Raw genomic sequence first — 19,202 nt, 5'->3', positions numbered from 1 at the left:
GGATTCATTACGTTACAGAATATACCTGAGCCCTGCTTTTGCTTGCACAGGGCTACAAATTGTACGAGCATGGATTCCCTATTTACTGCGGTCTCAGGGCTGAAGACCCTCAGTGCTCTTCCAAGCAAACACCTCCCATGCCTCTCTCTTCAGGTCTCCAGTAATCCAAACACAGATCCACGGCAAGATGCAGACCTCCCACCCCCCAAGAGGTTACAGTAAATTCCACTACTTGACAGCTTTTCTCTAGCTCTTAAGCACCTTGGTTGCAGCCTATGAAAACCCACTTAGATCCATACTTTCTTCCAATCCTTATTGTCGTGCTAATTGGATCAACATATCTGCAGACATTTTACTATACGAATTTCAGGGGAGGCTGTGGTATATATCTGTGAGTGCAGGTAGGATGCAGCCTTTGCTTCCCATTATAAAATGGTTCTTATAATTGCTTTTCATAACCATACAGTTCTGTTGCTGCCAGATATTTGGAGCTGAGTGGCAATTAACAGCTGAATTGGGACTGTAGGAATTATCTATTTGACAACACTAACAAAAGCACACAGAGCCTGAAATGGGTCAATATTGAGAGGGCCATTTGAGTTTAAATAGAAAATATAATACTGAGTAAGATATTGATTTCTCACACTTAGTATTGATAAAGAAAACCTTCCCATTCAAAAAAAAAACCCCTACCTCCATAAAAATTTCTAGTTAAGTGAATTTCATAACAGCTTTCTTTGAATTTTCCCTCATACCAGCACCACAGTATTCAGGGCCCCCTCTAGCTGCACACCCTTACTGACAGCTTCCAAGACAGAATATGAAGCGCACTGACACTATCCTTTCAGCATGCTCCTCTCAAGCACCATTCCATGCAAGCAACATCAGCAAGAGGAATTTAACATGTTGCTATTTTAACAAGCACTAATCTCTAAGGGGCCAATCATACAGAACAAGCCATAAACACATCCCATATTTCTGTACAGAGTTCCTCTACCCTCATAGCAACTCTTCATAGGATGAGAGAAACTGCAAGTCCATGCCCTTCTGTTGCATCAGTGCCTAATATTTAGGACAGTTAATAGTATATGCTAAAAAAATCTAATTTTCTGCTGTGGCAGAAAAAAATTGCCTGTCCATTGACTACCAAGTTCTGAGTCAGACCCTATATGGGGCCACCTACCACTGAGAAGGTCACTTAAAGAGCACCCAGGATTTAAAAGGAAACGAGAGACGCTTTATGTGTGTGTTCTTAATGCTAGAGGCTTTGACACCAACTGTTTGAAAAGAAAATTCTTGATGCACCTTGGAGGAGAAGCATTTGGCTTTGGAGTGCTGAAACTTCATGTTACCGTAAGGCACACTCTGCATCTATAGCGGCATGTATCATTTGGCAAGACTTTGTTCTTCTGTAGAAGACAGACACAGTACTGGCTAAATACCAGAAAAAAATAAGTCTAAAAATGTGAAATTGTTTTTCTAACTATTAGTAGTAACAGAAAATCCTCCATTTCGACCTACAGAATTCCCAAGACACCTACATCATTCTAATTCTGTGCATAAAAGGTAAGGGAAGCAGAGAATTGCAGTGCAGGACTCAGTATAGCACACGATTTTTCCACTGACCATCATTCTGCTTTCAACTCTGGAGGATTTTCCTCCTAACAAATTAAATACCCTCCTGAAATTAGTCCTAAAGGTACTCAACCCAGGACCCCCATCTTTATACGAAGTATCCAGCTGTTAACAGGTAAGTACTAGTAATAAATAATGAGAAGGCTGATCTCTCTTGGAAAGGAGTGTACCTTTTGTCTCCCTCACACCTCCTACATTCACTGCTGGTTCTCATCCAGACCCTGTTCATGTTGCGCACTTGCAGAGGGGAATCTCTGTGCCTTCTCAACAATCCCACTGGTATTTCACGTGGGTAAAAAGTGTCACCTCATTAAAAACCCTCAAGAGATGGATGGTTTCTCTGTGTACTATGGGAGCTTAACCCCAAGGCTGATTATTCAAGGAAAGAATTTTGCAGAGTCTAAAAAAACCAAACAAACCACAAACAAAAAAATCCTAAATACTGCCCCTCCCCAAACCCACACCCAAAACCCCAATTTTGATTATTTCCAGATAATCTCAGTAAAAGAGCAAGACCTAGGCTGGAATGCACTGTACACACTGTAGATACTGCTACATTCTCCATGACAATGATTTCAATCCAGAGCCTGTAAATCCATGAGGAGTGGTTCTACAGTACTGAATTTTCCTGGTGGCATCTAGCCTCTCCCGGCAACATTCTTCCATCTTACATTTCTTTTTCATTCATTCATTCAGGATTGGTTATTTCTCGCCTTCTCTTCCTGGTTGAAGAACAAAGCTGGTTCCTTCCACTACTTCATCTGTCTTCTCACTCACCACTAGACTTCTTCCAGGAAGAGGTTTCTGATAAGAAATCAATTTAGATTCCATCCATAGAAGACCACACAAGCTTCAGAGTGAATCCAGGACACTGTCTGTAACTCTATTTATAGACAATGAAGTCAGACTGAACACAAGGTCAATTTCTCTTTCAGGCTGCAATGAACCTCTCAGATCTGCTGAATTTAATGAATTTGCAGCAACACTAGAAAAAGAAGGATGTTGTCCATAATTCATAGTCCTGGTAGCTTCTTCCAAATAATCTGCTGTACATGTGGCTTCCAAATGCATTTTTTTTATTTGCAAGGACAACAAGAGTTGTATTACCAGCCAAAGGAGGTAATGCAGATAAATCCTTATAGGTGTCACTGAAAATGTATTCTGATATGTACTGCTGAAGACAGGAAAGACACAGCTTCTTTCCTAAAGAGCCTTTTCCGAAGTCCTCACTCATGCACAGCGTTCAGTGTCATCAAGAAGATTTGCATTCACAAAGAGTGCAATATCAAGGTAAATAAATATTCTGAGCCTTCTCGTTTATTCTATACCAGTGTAAAAAAAATCCAAATGGTCAGAAATTGCATTCACACCTACATTAAAATCCTTCTGCATTAACAAAGCAGTGGTATCAGGTCCATAGAACAAGCTAGAATAAGATCATTCATCTATAATAGTATCAGTAAGGCAAGGAGTATATTTCCAGTTCTTTCCTTACATGTGTTAGTGCAACAGTGTCAGAGACATGTATGAATGACTGGAGAAGACACATATGAAATATGTGGAGCCAGTTTAGTGCTTTACAATACAACTGTCCTGAAGAAGGGATCACATCTATTTCACAACCTTCAGATCTTTATCCTGAAGGCTTAAGACTTCATTGACAAACTAAAAAACCACACTTCATGTAAAAGTTTTAAAAAACCACAGTCCTATAATAAAGTACTTATAGCAAAAGTTACAAATAAGAGAGAGCACCATTTAAGACACAGCTCACTAGAGCTGGCAGTTCAAACACATTGCAAACAATACAATATGGTTGCATTTTGAGCAGCGTTGTTGTGCTCGGTTTCCTAAACTAAGAAATTAATGCATTTTCCTATGTTTCTTTTAGTTATATTGAGATACAGGCTAGTGAAAACAAAAAGCTTTGTGGAGTTTGTTGAACTTTTTTTGAAACTTAAGAAATAAATTTATCATGGAGAGAAGAGAAACCAGGTTTTAAGTCTTCCACTATGAGCTAGTATGATTTTTACTTCCACTCTGCTCCACCAGGGTAGGGACTGAAAGACAGCTAATCTGACTAGTCTGACATACCAGAGAACCAACCACTTCTATCACTGCTGGGAAAAGATAGGTCTGAGGTGAGCTGACCTTGCCTAAGGTTACAGAGCAGAGTGAAGAAGAGAATCCCACTCCCTCTGGCCAGAGTTTTTGATTTCCAGTAGTTTTCTATTTCCATGTCATACTGAAGAAACAAGGGACCACTTCCACAGATCTTTCAACTTCTGTTTAAGTGCATGTGGCCAGTGGAAGTGTACTGGGTCAAGGAGCAGATTTCTGAAGTTTTCAATCTCATGGTTCCCATCTACATGTTCAAAAGTCACCAAGGCTGTAGTTCTCTAACTAGTTCCTGCTGAAGACAGCATGTCCATCCAAAATACATTTTTTTTGTTATTTAGTCTTTCGTTCAAGTTGCTGCCTGAAATTTCCAACCATGTGATCCTGTTTAAGTTTTTACCAATAGCGTCTAATGCAGCAAATGGTCAAATTGTTGTATTTTCTTGATTTCTCTATAAGGATAACATTAAGCCTTTGTCAAACTAAAGCATTTAAATCGTTGTTCACATTCAGAGAGTCAGAGCTAAGCTACAACTCCGCTTCCTTTCCTATAGTGTACTTCATATTTATTCTGACATCTGCAACTACCAAGGAGCCTGGATTACAGCAGATGATAATACTCTATGAACCATGGTTATAATTAGGCGTCACGTCCATTGTAATCCTATGGACGTCATCATGTGTTACCAGCATCTGTTGACAGACCTCATACCAGGCATATCACTGAAATGGCAAGTCTGGAGAGGGCAGCCCACAATAGAAACAATGGCATTTATTTTTGGTTTGTTCCAAGACTGTCTAATAGAAAATATATGCTGCCAACTGCCAGGACCTCACTAAGATCACTTTGTAATATTATATTACCAGTGAGAAGATAGATCTGTGCCCATGTATCTACAATCTTGTCCTAATAAATAAGAAAATAAAGAAAGCACTTTCTGCGACTGCCTTAGCACCAATTAGAAAAAGATAGAAGCCTTGACATTTTATAAAGTTTATCAGGCCCCTTATCATGAGAGTACTTATTTTTCATGTAATAATAAATTCAGACTCCTTTCCAAGGAGGATCAAGGAATGAGGATCATCTCTCCTAAATTTTATTTAAACGTATCACTTTAATACTAAAACTAAGCCCAGGGAACTGACAACAAAGTAGCAAAGCCACAATCCCTCTACTCTATGGAAGTAAAGCAGAGTCTACCTTAATTTATCGAAGTTGGAAACCCGACTTTCTGCTGAAATGCAGTGTGCTTGGAGGAATGGGAACAAAAAATTTGCTATGGGGTCTTATACTAACTACTCCCTGCCCTTCTGTAAAAGTCAACAGACTTACTGTAAATGTAAATGAATAAAACTAGCTAGAACTCGGAGAAGGAGGAAGGCTACAAGTAAAAGCTGAGAGGAAAATACTGGCTCTATTAATTTTAATGGAAAAGCAAACCCATTGGCCCCAACGATTCTAACAGCTCTTACTTTTATAGCTATACTTTTATAGTATAGCTTTTATAGAAGCTGTGACTGTAACAGTGGGCCAGACTTGGCAACTTCTACTTAAGTCTTTGAAGTGAGCTCTTCAGCTATAGCAAAAAGCATAATCAACTTTATTGTCTAGAGCACCGTTTCTCTCTCAACCCCTCTCCCCCCCCCTTTTTTTTTCATTCTTGTAACCAGCAGATAACCTATTAATCCCAGATCTCTCAGATGTGACTTCAATATCACATTTTACATTAGGAAGTAACAAAACCTTTACAATATTTCACCTCTCTCATTTCCATGCTGCTTAAAATTCAGTGTTCTGAAATCAGGTGTTGCAAATATTACTGAAGTACCAAACCATTGACAAGACTTCTGATGGGATTATAATCTCTGCCTATGTTCAGAAAAAGAGCATGGGCAGTACTTGCTGGCATAACAGTTTTCTTACACCTAAAAGGCAAGAAGCATTTCCTCTATGATGGTATATTCCAAAGACTTTACAGACCTGTTTTTTCGCAGACAGTGAATTGGCATGTGGGAACCTAATCATGAAATACAGTTTTCCAAATCTAGCCTGGATATATTTCTAGGCAACATTTTCCTTGCCAGATCATTCAGTCAGAATTAAGTGTAAATTCTAATAAGAGCTGACTCACAACATCACAATTTCAAAAGCAATTTCTCAGTCTGCTCTCAGAAACATTGCAAACTTTTTTGCACACCAATTCTGAACCACCTCATTCATCTCCCTGTTTATAATTGCAATTTACTGTTTTTGAAAAGCAATCAGGCACACACATCAATTCAGCCTGCTTTCTAAAAGGAAGACCCAGGAAGCAAAGTTAAAAATTATTGAAATACTAATATATAAGTCTAGAGGTACTGACAGAGTATTTCCAGTGCAATATAAAAAGAACCTACTGACTCTCATAAATTAGTTTCATCTTACATGGGTTTCACTTAAGAATCAAAAGGTGAATGCTTTATCCTCAAAGTATGGCATTGCTAATATATATTATATGTATGCTTCGTACAATGTAAAATATATTCTCTTACAAAGTTAGAACCTTTACTGCACAGCCCTGGCAAATCCAGATGCAACAATGCAATAAGAGAGGACAGCATTCCACACAGAAGCACATACACAGACACATTATTTCCAGACCTTCCTTTGCTGTTTCTCCCATGCTGGGTCCAGGAGCAGGTCCCTGTCCCATTCTTCTTCTTGGGTCATGTACTCATCTTCTTCATAGTTGTAGGTGTACTGCATGTTTGTTTCTATCTGGTTCATGCTACTCATACTACCCAGGGGTCAGCTTCAGCTGCTGTGGCTTCTACTATGTTTAAATATATATATATACAGTTAAACTGAGTTTACTTGCTGATTGGTTGTAGGTAGCAGTGTCTTTACTCTTTTTTTTTTCTTTTTCCAAGGTGACAGAGAGTGAATATTGATGAGTCTTGCTGAGAGCAGAGGCTGAAACTGTCAGGTAGGTGCTGACCTGCGGTGACCTTCCTTCCTTCCTTCCTTCCTTCCTTCCCTCTCTCTCTCCTGCCCTCCTCCCCTTTCTCTCTCTCTCTCTCTCTCTCTCTCTCTCTCTCTCGCTGGTGGTGGTGGTGGTGGTGCTGCTGCTGTAGGTCCCTGCGGCTGACCCTGCGGAGGAGCCCGGCGCAGCTCATTGCTGCGGCTTATTATCCCCGCCGGGCTGTCACGTGGGGCGGCGGCGGCCGCAGGCGACGAGGTGCCCCCGGTCGGGCCGGGCCGGGCCGCGCCGCGCCGCCACCCCCGCGGGCGGGGCCGCAGCACGGCGGGAGCGGGGCCGGGGCCGGGCGGGGCACGGCGGGAGCGGGGCCAGAGCACGGCGCTGGGGCCGCCGCTCCGCTCCTTCAGGCCAGACCGCGGGCAGGAGGGTATGGCTGCCCGGGGGGACTCACATCCAGTAAGCGCTCTGGCCAAAAATTACTGTCTACGCATCTGTTTGTCTGTCTTTCCTTCCAATTTGATAAAATATCCGTCTTTCTTTTTTTTCCTACCGACATGTATTTCTGCTTCTCAAGACCCACCTGTGATTTGCTAATGTAGTTTGACATTATCATTAGTCTGAAGTCTGTGTGAACCGTTGAGTCACTTCCCACTTTCCTTTCCAGATTAAGGATCACAAGAGCCAGCACAGACAAGGCCACTCACAAGATGAAACAACTTCCAGTGGAGATCAGGACTGGAGTTAAACCAGAAAGTGTGGAAGCACAACTCAGAAAAGCAACATACATCCTTTTTGTCCATGAATCACGCTCAGTACATCCCAAAAGCGGGCACCAAGAAGCACATACAAAGCCCTGTGGAACCAATAACTTTATAAATGTGTGACAGGAACCATTTACCCGTGCTTTCCACAGGGTAAAATCTGAAAAGGTAGCATGGACATCAAGCATCCTGGCAAGCATGTCCCATACCTCCCCTGTCATATCATTTCAGTTGCCCTGGTGACAGTGTTTCTTCTGGGAACTGGCTCGCTGACCATGTTCTTCACGTAGCCTGTCATTAATGCCTGCGCCTCTCATCAGCCAAGGTCATCCTCTCTAGCAGTGTCCACGCTGGATATAATGCGAACCTTACTTAGAAAAAGAAAACGCTCACCCAAGCTGAGCTTTTAGAAACCATAAAAGACAAAGTCAGATATAAGGGAGAACTATGTTCAGTAAAGGCAACCACAGGTCTCTAAGCCAACATGAATGAATAACCAGAACAATTAACAGCTAGGCACTCCACTTCATACTGCTAACTAGAGCTCTGCTTTCTGCCAGTCGCCTTCTATCCTGTAAGTCTATGCAATTTAGAAGAACATGCATACATGCAGTTTAGAAGAACATACATACGCAGCTAATACCTACCCATCAGGTCAAAAAAACATCATAAATGTGGTACTAAGGATGCAAATTGAAATTCAGAAGATCGCAACATGTTTCATGCAGTCAACTTCCACAGATTGATGTACATACTGTAAGATAATCAGTCCTAAAATCAAGTTCCAAATCTAAGCAGCAAAGTCAGAACCACATGCTTTCCACCTCCTCAACGCAAATATTCTCAAGTCTTCTCAAGATTGCTACATTTCCATCTATATAATGAAGCAAATGTTGATGAATGCTATGCCTAGACATTTTTGTTCAAGTACAGATGAGCATTCTCATAGGATACTCTCAGACAATATCAAACAGCAGTTACAAAACAAAGTATTTCATGTATGTACACATTATGTGTATGCTGGTGTAATTTGTGTGGTTTATTTTTATAGCTGGGCAGTCATCTGTTTATGATACATGTCCAATTTCAATCACCTAAATGACTATTTAAGCCTCTGAAGTCAGTAAAACCATTTCTTCTTATTCACCATACACAGCACGGGAGAGGAAAAGCAGGAAGAAGTCAGAAAAGTCCCAGAAGTATAGATGTAAAGCTGTAATGCTCTGGACTGGAGCTGTCTTCCGTGCAATGAGCTCTCCTGCACTGAGAAGGCCTGTGACCTTCCACACACTGCCTCCTTAGAGGGGACCCACTGCAGCCAGCTTCGTGCCTCTCCTGGGCGCTGCCTTCTCTGGGCACCTACATGGGTGAAGCCAGGTGGTACCGCACAGCTCCCCACTGCACAGTATAGGTGAGCCTTACAGGTATGACCGCTTCAGACAGGGAGGTACTACTTAAAAGCCACATTTTATTTGTTGGCCCTCATCCTAGAACACAGGCCAAAGTGCCTGTGTCATGAAATAAAAACTGAAGCATTATGATGACAAAGAGTATCCGATCACACTTAGGATTAGGACTGAAGTCAGACCTATGCCCACGTTTCTGGAAATCAAAGGAAAACCTACCCAGATCTTCTAGAATTCTGAAAGAAGGTTATTAACTTTCTTCAGAAAACAACTGGATTTGCTCAAAACATAGCTAGCTGCAAAAGTACTGTTCATTTTTTCATGTGTACTTGGTACAGAGGTAAACTCAGTACTTCCATAACTGAACAAACAAACAAAAAAAACCTCTTCATTGTTCCAAGGAACCAAGAACTAGAACCACAATATCTTTCAGCTAGTCTGAGAGATTAAAAAAAATCCAAGTTAATTCCAAATAGGAATAAACCCACATTTTTCTAAAAGGGGCAAGTATTTCAAAATCCACTTTGGGTAGGTTATGTTAGTTCATTTTGGATGAAAAAAATATTTCAGAATGAAAAATCTGATTTTTTAATTCTGAAAATGTCAAAATAGGGGGCTTCAACTTCATTAGTTTGCATTTTGAGAGAGGGGCTTCTTACCTATGAAACAGGAAGCTAAATGGAATATCCCCATTCTAAAAAAAATGCCTATCTTGATGGAATCTGACCTGTTTTAAGTTCTCTAAATAACCGCTTACTGCCCCTTAATCAGACAGCATAAGTAGGCAGTGGAGATATTTATAGATGGAGCTTTAGGAGGAGTATCTGGTATTTTGTTTACTACTTTAATTTAATTTCATAAATGAACAGTGTGGATGGTAATCAGAAGCATATGAATGGAGGTCTGTAGTGGAAAGAGAGCCAGAATGGGACTCTGACGCCAAACTTGAAGTGGAAGGGAGCTATCTCTTCCAGCTCACCTAGAGAAAAGGAAAACTGTGTCCAGCAGAGCAGTATGAATAAAGCAGTGTGCTTCAATCAGCTTATTCCCACATCAGAGGTAAATTAGGACTATCCCCACTAAAGCTGGCAGTTGCACAGCTACAAACTATGTGTGCCTAAGGAGAAAGAAAATTACATCAAAACAGAAATACGCAAGCTGAGCAGGAAAGAAACTGAAGTCCCAAGTAGAGAAAGAGGAAGAAACACAGTGAACCACTTAGCTTTGGAATTTTAAGCTGACATGACAAGATACCCGAGAGCCAGCCGGTATATTTGGGGTAGAAATGGCACAGATTGCCTACAATGTGGTAAGATAAAAAGAATACTCATGACTGCCAAACAGATTAGAAGAAATAAAGTGGCAAAGGGAGATCAGAAATGGAGATAGCAGAGCTGAATTGTCAACTATTTTTACCTTTTATTTGGCAAAAGGTGTGCAGTTGTAGTTCGTGCTAACATAAATGCTAGTAAGGGCCTACCTAGGAGAAAGCCTTTACCCCAGGAGCACACTGTGGCAGCAAGATATCATTTCCCATGCACAAGGAGGACCAAGACCAGAACTTTGCTATCAGGAGCAGCAGGTCTGCGGGTGAACTCACTCAATATTTCTTACCACAATTCCAACTTAGGAAGGATCTTTGAATCTAATACCACCTAAGCGAAAGCCTCCTGGCACACTTTGCATTAAGCTCCTTGAGAATCAAAGGGCTTTTCTCATTAAAGGCAACAAAGTTTTCACCTCCTGTGTGAACCTTTATCATTTTTTAAATGAAATGGAAGTTGTTTCACAGTCTGTATTTAACACCCATTTGCTTTCCAAAAGCTGTCATATCATTCTCTCAAGAACTCCTTCATATTTTCACTGTTCATCAGACTTTCAATCCCCTGAACCTGCTACTTATTCTTCCCTCTCACAAAATCTTAGAATAAAACCCCAAATTTTTAATAAAACTTCAAAAACTCTGAACACTGCAATGTTTCCCCAGACCATTCTTCTATTTGAACTTAGTGAGATTTAGAATAAGAAATCAGCCAGATTTCTCTACTTAAATAATCACCTGTGAAACAATCAACTGATGAGGAAATGATCACCATTAGTTTTCAGCTGTAACACTTCTGTGTAGGAACACAATAGTTCACATCTGACAAAACTGTCTCAGAAAGGTCAGTGGAAGATAAAGAACCTGTTGAGACCTTAATAAATCCGTGAATCTTTAAGCAATCGTCTTCCCATAGGCACAGCCCATTTCTTTGTGAAAAAGAACAGTAGAATGGTTTCTCAAAACAGAAGTCAATGAAAGATAAAGTAAATTCAAAGTGATTGTTCTCTTGTGTAAACTGTTAACAGAATCTTAAAAGAGGGATCAAAAAGCCATTTTATTTTCAAAGAATGTCGTAACTGTTGCTTAAAATGTACTTTTGCTTGTAGCAAATATCCACTAGTTTAAAGCTTATCCAGCAAAACCTGAATTCTTTAAAGAAGACATTGGTAATTTAGATTGGGCCAAAATGTTGGGTTCTGTTAAAAATCATTCATAAATTTCCTGAACAAAGCTAAGCAGAAGGTGGGGTGTGTTCTTTTTTATTAGAGTTTGGGAGAAATAACCCTTTTTTTTTTTTTTTTTTCAATACAATAAACACAACCCACCTTCTTCAATGTGAGAAACACACTATTTTGTAAGTGCAGAAAAAAACCAAGGAATTAAATCCAATATGTAAAGATATTATGAACAAACATTAAACTAATTTCATATTCCCAAAATGAACACATACAGAAGGAAGGTGGGAAGAGAGCAGAGAAGAGAAGCAAACATCTGGGAACCAAAATTCTGACTTTATCTGAGCTAAGGAAAAGTACCATGGGCACTGAGCATATTAGCCCTCCCACATCTAGCACCAAGAGCCACAAACATTGACTGAAAAATCCCCATGCTACTCCTGCATGGTGATACTCACTATACAGAAGCTAAGTATATATTCTAATTACTTATTTTAAAGTATACTTTTTCAAATGACAGGTTCGGAAATAAAAATGGAGAAAGCTCAAAAAATGCATTGCTGGCTTCATAGTAACAACTGACATTGTCAGAAGATCCTGAAGTGTTTCATCAGCTATATATAGAGACGACTTACTCTGTCCCTGAAACTCAGCCATGGATGAAGTGCAGCAAGAAACATTTATAGGACAGACAAATACTACCAAAGCATAGCTTGGGCTTCAGGAGTATGGAGAAAATGCTGACTGCACTGACATCACTGGCTTTTGCCAACCCTTTGTGCAGAAGGAAAATCACGGGGCTGAGACATGGGGTGATCCACACCAGTTTAAGATGCCCTGTGTGACCTTGATCACGTCAATTCAGATAAAATTTTCCCAAAAAGCTAAGTGTTGGCCCACTAGACTACTCTCACTGAGAGAAAGAGGAACAAGCTTGTTGTGCTGCAGCCTCCCATCTCTAAAACAGCGTCAGCAATGCTTCCTTTAGTCCTTAAACAAACTCTCTGGAGCAGAGGCTTTTTCTGTCTAAAAGCCCTGAGGAGCCTACAGAACAATTATGATTACAGTGTGCTTTACCTACTGTACACCCTTCACCTCCATGTTTGTCTCTCAGGTCTGCACCCAAAAATGCCTAGCATTATTCTAGCATGTCAGGTGTGCTCAGGCATTCGGGGTCCCTCACACTCTGGAGGTGAAGGGCCTATTGTTTGTAGGGCCACACTTGCAGCCTTGTAGCCTGTACAGCAGATGGTCCTGGTTCTCAGAGAGGCTTCGAGGCAGATATTAGAAGGAAACATTGAAGGTCTGGTCTCTGCCACAGTATCACTAGGCACTACTGTGATACATAGTAACAACCACAAACTGCAATGTGAGTGCTGAAAGATGTAATGTGGCAGAACACAAACCCTCTGGTGATGGGGACTGCCAGGCAGCACTACACATGATCATAGCTTTCATGAATGAGAAGAGCCCTCAGACTTCACATTCTGACATCTCTATCAAAAGTTTCAGAAGAAACCATGATACCTGAACTCCCTTGTCCCTGGAGCTAGCCTCTTGAGGGTGCCTTTTTTGTTTAATGGTTCTTGTCTGGGTAGATGCAACTCACAAAGACAGATTAATCATGAACTATATAATATCAGAAGCTTGACAGATGCTTGGCACAGATTAGAAATGTAACATCAAAGGCAAAACTGGGAAATGTATACGGTAATTTATATACAACACTGCAGTCAGTCTGTTAGCACACTGAGGTTGTAGAGCAATATGCAGACAGTTACAACGTAATACACACAGTAACAGGTGGGGAAACTACAAATAGTGCTGGCATACGATCGGAAAAAATGGTGAGACAGAACCAGGGTTTTAAAAATGGTTCAGTGATGAGAATGCAAGGGGCAGGACTAGGGATATAGCATGGCCTATTGCAAACCTGCTGAAGAAACCTTCACACCATCACGTGTTCTCAGAATCCTGGCTGTGTTCCTGGTTTAGGTTGGCTGAGCCTTGTCACACAAAGATACTAAGCAAGGAAGAAACTGTGCGACTAGGGCAGTGTGAAAGGCTGCAACTGACTATGCAGTTTGTACTTCATGAATACAACCAGTTAAAAAAATTCCTTAGTGAGCCTGCCTGTGACCGATAACTGATTTACCTGAGACTGTCTAAAAAAGCACAACGTTACTCAGCAATAGCTTTGGTCACAATGAGAAAAGAGAACAGCGATGTGTGTGTGAGAGAAGGAATGCATAGACAACATGCCTTCAGTTATCTAGAAACAAACATCAGCAACTAAGTCAGAGTTTCCAGACAATAATTATCTAAGGGGCACAGATGAGATTTGCCAGGTTTTAAATCGCTGAGGTATGAGGTAGAGATTATGGGCACAGGATACACGCACTGGATATCAGACACTGCTGTGTTCCAAACTCAGCATTTGTACAGATTGACTCAATGACCTTAGATAAGTTGCAGTCTCAATGTCCTCATTTCTCTTTCCACCATTAAAGTTACACACTCAGGAAGTCAACCTGGTTGAACAAGTTGCCAGTCTGTAAAAATGAACACTAGCTACTTATTAATCATTCCACAGGAGTGATACAAAGATTAGTAAAAGGGGGAAATTCATCCCTGTATAAGGCAGCATGGCACAACCTGAATTGCTGCCAAACAGGGATAACATGTTCTTTTTGCAACATGCATAGTGCAAGTTTTCCTTTTCCAGAACAGTTGTCCTTACATCCTGTCCAACAAAGCTTTATTCTGACACTCAGCTGTATTAAGAATCAGCACTGAGAAAATGAGCAAGTTCCTGCCATGTCTGACATGAAAGCAGCAAGGCCCAAATTTTCCAGTTCTTGCTCTGAAGACAATTGTTCTCTGTCCAACTATGATCTCTCTCACTAACTTTGGCCGTATTCTCATCTCAGGAGCAATGGGTATCAGTTTTGCACCACATACTTTCCAGTATGAGACCGGTTGCTCTTGAGACCTACCAGCAATAACCTGCTCATACTGAAGGCTCTTGTATATTCTCAATCCCTCAGAGTGTGGACAAGTCCTTTGTTTCTTAATTGACTCACCTCTTGCCCTGCTTAAGTCCAGCTGAGCATAAGCAAAGGAGGAGAGGACAGTATTTGCATGTTTCTCCACTTTGAAACCAGTTTGTCTATAGGATAAATGCAGTGAAGTTGTGCTAATGCGCAGTCCAGATCTCTGGACCATGGTTAAATCTGGAATAGCTATAATCTTCCAGAATCTCATGACTGAACCAAGTTTGAGAGGTTTATGTTGGTTTTTTTTTCCCAAGCCAGATGCTGTTCTAGGTATTTTTCCAGTTCATATACACAATAGTTACTGGAGGTAGAGTCAGCAACTAGGACAAAGGTGAACCTACCCCTATAGGCTGTTAAGGCTCCACATGTATTTATAGCAAACTCTGGAATTCATTTTTTAGTTGAGATAGTGTGAACACATCTTCCCCTGGCCTCTTTTCCCATGATAAAAGCATTCAGCAGAAAGCTGGCTTTGCAGATCAAATGGATGGATTCAAATACACCTTGGACTTCTCTAGGGGAGGCTATTCAGTTATGAATGCGCTTCTAGAACACCAAGACACTTTTTCATTTGCTCCCCATGGCTCAGCAATCCTCTTTATATCTCCTTCATAGGTAGCCCTGGCACCAGATGATCTATGGAAAATTAGGCTGATCAGACCCTAAATTTGTAGGGCCTGATTTTTTACTGCTAAAGTACCAGTGGTAGAAGTCAGAAGGGTCATAGACTGCACTTTCAATTGCAGGAGAGAATGTTTAAAACAATGCATAATGGAAATACCAGACAAATATAGGATCATGCTGGGCCTAAAGGTTCAAACCACCAGGCCTATTCACTGGGGAAAAAGACAGTATGTAATTGTACTTTGTAAAGCACTTTAGGGAAAAGACAAATTTCACAGTACCAGCATTCATTATCCTAAAACTATCCACTGGATGGGGAAATAGAACTATGGACAGTTTGGAGCATGTGCTTCAGTTTTCTTTCTGTAGACCAGGAACAATACTAACACTGTGAGGTATAAAATACCCAATAGATTTGGAATACTTGAAGACAAGTACAAACACTGTGATGACCAGAGCTGAAAATCATAAATTATGTTTTTCGGAACATGCTTCAACTGAGTGCAACGGACCTTCACTGAATAAAAAAGAGAAATCATAATGCTGTAGAGCACTGCTTATGCAATACACTGAACAAAGCAGGATTTCTGGAGAAAAAAGTAGTTTGTGATTATGCATTTTAAGTCTGCATTATGATACATACAAAGCAGCTGAATTCAGATTGCTTGGAAAAGTTAACTCCAGAATAGTTCACCATTAATTGACTTGTGGTCTTGATGTTCTTTTAAGATATCTGCTCTACAACTAATTATAAATGCATTATAAAATAAGTAATTATAAATGAGTTCTGAATTGGAAGACAGTTCATACAAAATGTTAAGGAAAGCACTAAAGGTTTCCAGTGCAGCCTAACAGTTGCATAACCACTACAGCTTCTGCTCAAGAAAGATCATGTTTTGCATCTCAGACCTATCTGTTGTAGTTCACACAAAAGAGTCTTTAAATATGTTACAGTGACACAGACAGACTAGGCACATTTTAAAGACTAAAGGAGTCACAAATTGTTTAAAACATTTTGTTCCCCCTCTACAGACTAAAGCAAGACACATACATCACCATACTGTTAAGAATCAGCAGGTATTGCACACCAAAGGGATTCTACCACAAGTGAGAAAGATTTTGAAGTGTAACCTCTCCTGTGCAGTATTTGAGAGCATCGCAGCAGGAACTGCATTGTCTCTGGCCACCAGCCTTATTTAAAAGAGGTGTATCTGCATCAGTGGCAGAATCACCTGATTCTTAGCACCACGCACTCTCCTTCACTACATGTTCAAGACCAAGCTGCCTTCTTACCCACTATACTAAGTGCCTGTCAAGTGTTCTGCAGAAATAGCACCCTCCTCTCAGTGTGTCCAAGGAACTGCCTCTGATGTCATTGGGCCTCTAAGCCTCTCTCAAGTAGTTTCTCTGCAGAGAACTCTCTTAAGTCACTGGCATACACAATACATGCACAATAACAGTAAGAAATGCATTAGAGAAAACACTGGTATATACTTTTGCCAGTAAGAGTTATTAGCTGTTATCAAGAACATTTCCAGTTGTCAAGACTATTTTATGAGAGGCAACACAGAGTCTTTACATCATCTCGAGAGAGTGGGGCCACTATTTCAACTCTGAAAACATGGCACCTCTAGTAGACCAGCAAATCTGGAGATCTAGGCTTATCAGTAAAACTCAGTTGCATGCCCTCACCATTTAAATCAAATGCACTATTTCTTCTAATAACAGGTTTTTTTCCCAAGAATTCCTGAGATACATAACAGCATGAACAGTTCCAATGCACAATGAAGGCAAATACAAAAGTCAATCATTTTTTAGAATGGCACTGAAATGCAGAGAAAAGTTTGGAGGATTTTTGTGATTGCAGATACTTTGCATAATTCAGTATCACAGAAATCCACTCTCTGACTTTCTAATACTTTTTAAATATTATAGTACTAATAACTCTCATACATATATGTATATATACATACGTTAAAAAATGTTCAGTGTTCATAATGCCACTGTGCTAGGCATTATCTGAACGCATAACTCACTCCTACACAAAAATATGTAAAATAAATAAACTTTAGAAAGTGGATAAATAAAAATATGTAACTGAATATAATTGAACAACAAAACTGGCAGATATATATTCTACCCTCTGCTACTGAATGTGGATCATACTGTTCTCAGGCATTACCACATGAAGTTGTGAGCTCGTTCTAGTTCAAACCACGTATTCACCAAGTATGGAAAATGCCCGTGGACTGGCAGTGACTGGGGCAAATAAAGAAATGAAAGTAGCACTGGTTTCAGCGGCCAGCCTGGGAAAAGGCTGAAATTTGTATTTAGTGCATCCAATAGGAATAACACTATTTCTCCTTCAGGGAAAGAGCTGTGATTCATCTCAGCATTTCAAAAAAACCCCCAGCAAATGGCTGGCTGACAAGCAAATAGAGGTTTGAACAGCTGCAGGTCAGGAATGGGTAGTTGCACCATATGAGATCTATTGCCATTCCAACGCCTGTCAGTTGCTTGAATAACAGGCAATTGAAGGAGGCAACAGTAAGACAGTATACTGCAGTAAGAAAAGCATGTTCCTTATTGATCACTTTTTCCTTCTCCCCATCCTTCAGTTTATTGTCTCTTTTACTGTTTACAGCCCTGCTATGAAAGATGAGACATGTCTAGTACACAATACTCCCCTTACTGCTTATTACATGCAAGTCCCTAATGGCCTCGTTGCTACACTCTGATTACCAAGTTCTCCCAATGCATTAAACAATGTGACTCACAACTACCACACAGTAAATCTATGACACCTACTCTCTCAGTAGATTGTCTGGCAGGTATCTTTTCATAAGCAGCTAATATATACACACAGTACCATATTTCCCAGCCTAATAAACACGAGAAAGGACTATCACAATCACAGCAATCATGAGAGACATTTTCCTACTTTTCATTGCAACAACTGCGCAGTTGTTAAACTCCAACTTTCTAGTTGACTTTTTACACAATAAACAAAAAAATCACAATTCATTAAGTAGCTCAGCACTGAAAAGACTACTTTTTTCTTCCATTTTTCACCATCTTCATTTGCCTTCCTTACTCTCCCTGATGCTTTTGGGACAAACTAGACCTACCTCAAGTGGATACAAATGGAGTTACAAAGATGACTATTGCCTACCCTTTTCAAGCCGATGCTTTCTCTGCATGTGCCTAGCTGAAGCTAGTTTGTTTACTAGGGGTTTAGTTCTTATCTAGAATATATATTTAAAAACTTCCTTTAAAACAATTCTGATTCAAAAGCCCTCAGTTTATATTACCATATCAGAAAGACTTTAATACAGTAAAATCCCCAAAATAGCTTCCCACCACCCCATCCAGAGGGTTTCTATTTATTATTAGATCTGGAATGCAGCTACACATGAGAATTTATGGCTGGGGGAAGCTGCAATAGATTTTCCAAGAAAAGCCAGGGAAACATGATACTGCCTGCCACAGTGGTCAGTAAGTCGATGCTGTGCTTGATACACTGCCTAGCAAGGAAGCTTCTTCTAGCCCTTCAGCTCAACTCAAGAATTATTCTCCCTTCAGTCCTCTTCCAGCAATGAGAACTGCAATTCTCTGTAACTTCAACCACCATCGAATTATGCTTGATTGTTTCTGCCTCCTGTTACATCAGCTGTGTATTCGCACAACTTTACTGACCTCATCGGAATTACTCCTGAGTTTCACTAATGTAAGCATAAAAAGATCAAGCCCTTAGGGGAGGAGGAAGGGTAGATAGGGAAAACAAATCTTAACTCTCTCATTTTACATATTTGCGCTACTACATGATACAATGGCTCCAATCTCTTTGTGTCTAACAAAAGCTTAGCCAAGGGAATAATGGCCTCAAGGCCTTCTCAATATATATGCTGCAGAAGGATACTGTCTCATCATTTCACAAGGGCCAGAGGTGAAGGGTGACTGCTGCACTGTCACAGAGTGCAAAAAGAACTGAAAACAGAGAATAATACATTACTCAGCCTTAGAGTACACAGTAAAGCACTGTTCTTCCTGATAATTACAGTAACTCTATAAATCCAGAGACCACAGATGTATGCTTATAAATTGTAAACTTCCAATAGGGAGCAGATATGTACATGAATTAAG

The 19,202-nt window shown here is 40.4% G+C and overlaps 1 protein-coding gene across 3 annotated transcripts in view; it reads right to left on the bottom strand.

The window, feature by feature from the left end:
* The window catches only part of ACTN2 (actinin alpha 2), a 71,112-nt gene extending 64,218 nt beyond the window's left edge, over positions 1 to 6,894 (bottom strand). The window contains exon 1 of one of the 3 annotated variants that reach the window (XM_074863204.1): positions 6,395 to 6,894. In XM_074863204.1, the coding sequence (XP_074719305.1) occupies positions 6,395 to 6,529 (135 nt within the window). In that variant the 5' untranslated portion in view covers positions 6,530 to 6,894. The remainder of the gene's footprint in view (positions 1 to 6,394) is intronic. The other 2 variants (XM_074863203.1, XM_074863202.1) reach the window with 2 other exon arrangements.
* Between the last annotated feature and the right edge of the window lie 12,308 nt (positions 6,895 to 19,202).

Source organism: Strix uralensis, chromosome 3, assembly GCF_047716275.1.
Source record: "Strix uralensis isolate ZFMK-TIS-50842 chromosome 3, bStrUra1, whole genome shotgun sequence".
In the NCBI taxonomy this organism is placed as follows: Eukaryota; Metazoa; Chordata; class Aves; order Strigiformes; family Strigidae; genus Strix; species Strix uralensis.
The sequence above is the reverse complement of the archived record's forward strand: the minus strand, read 5'-3'. Positions and strand labels throughout refer to the sequence as shown.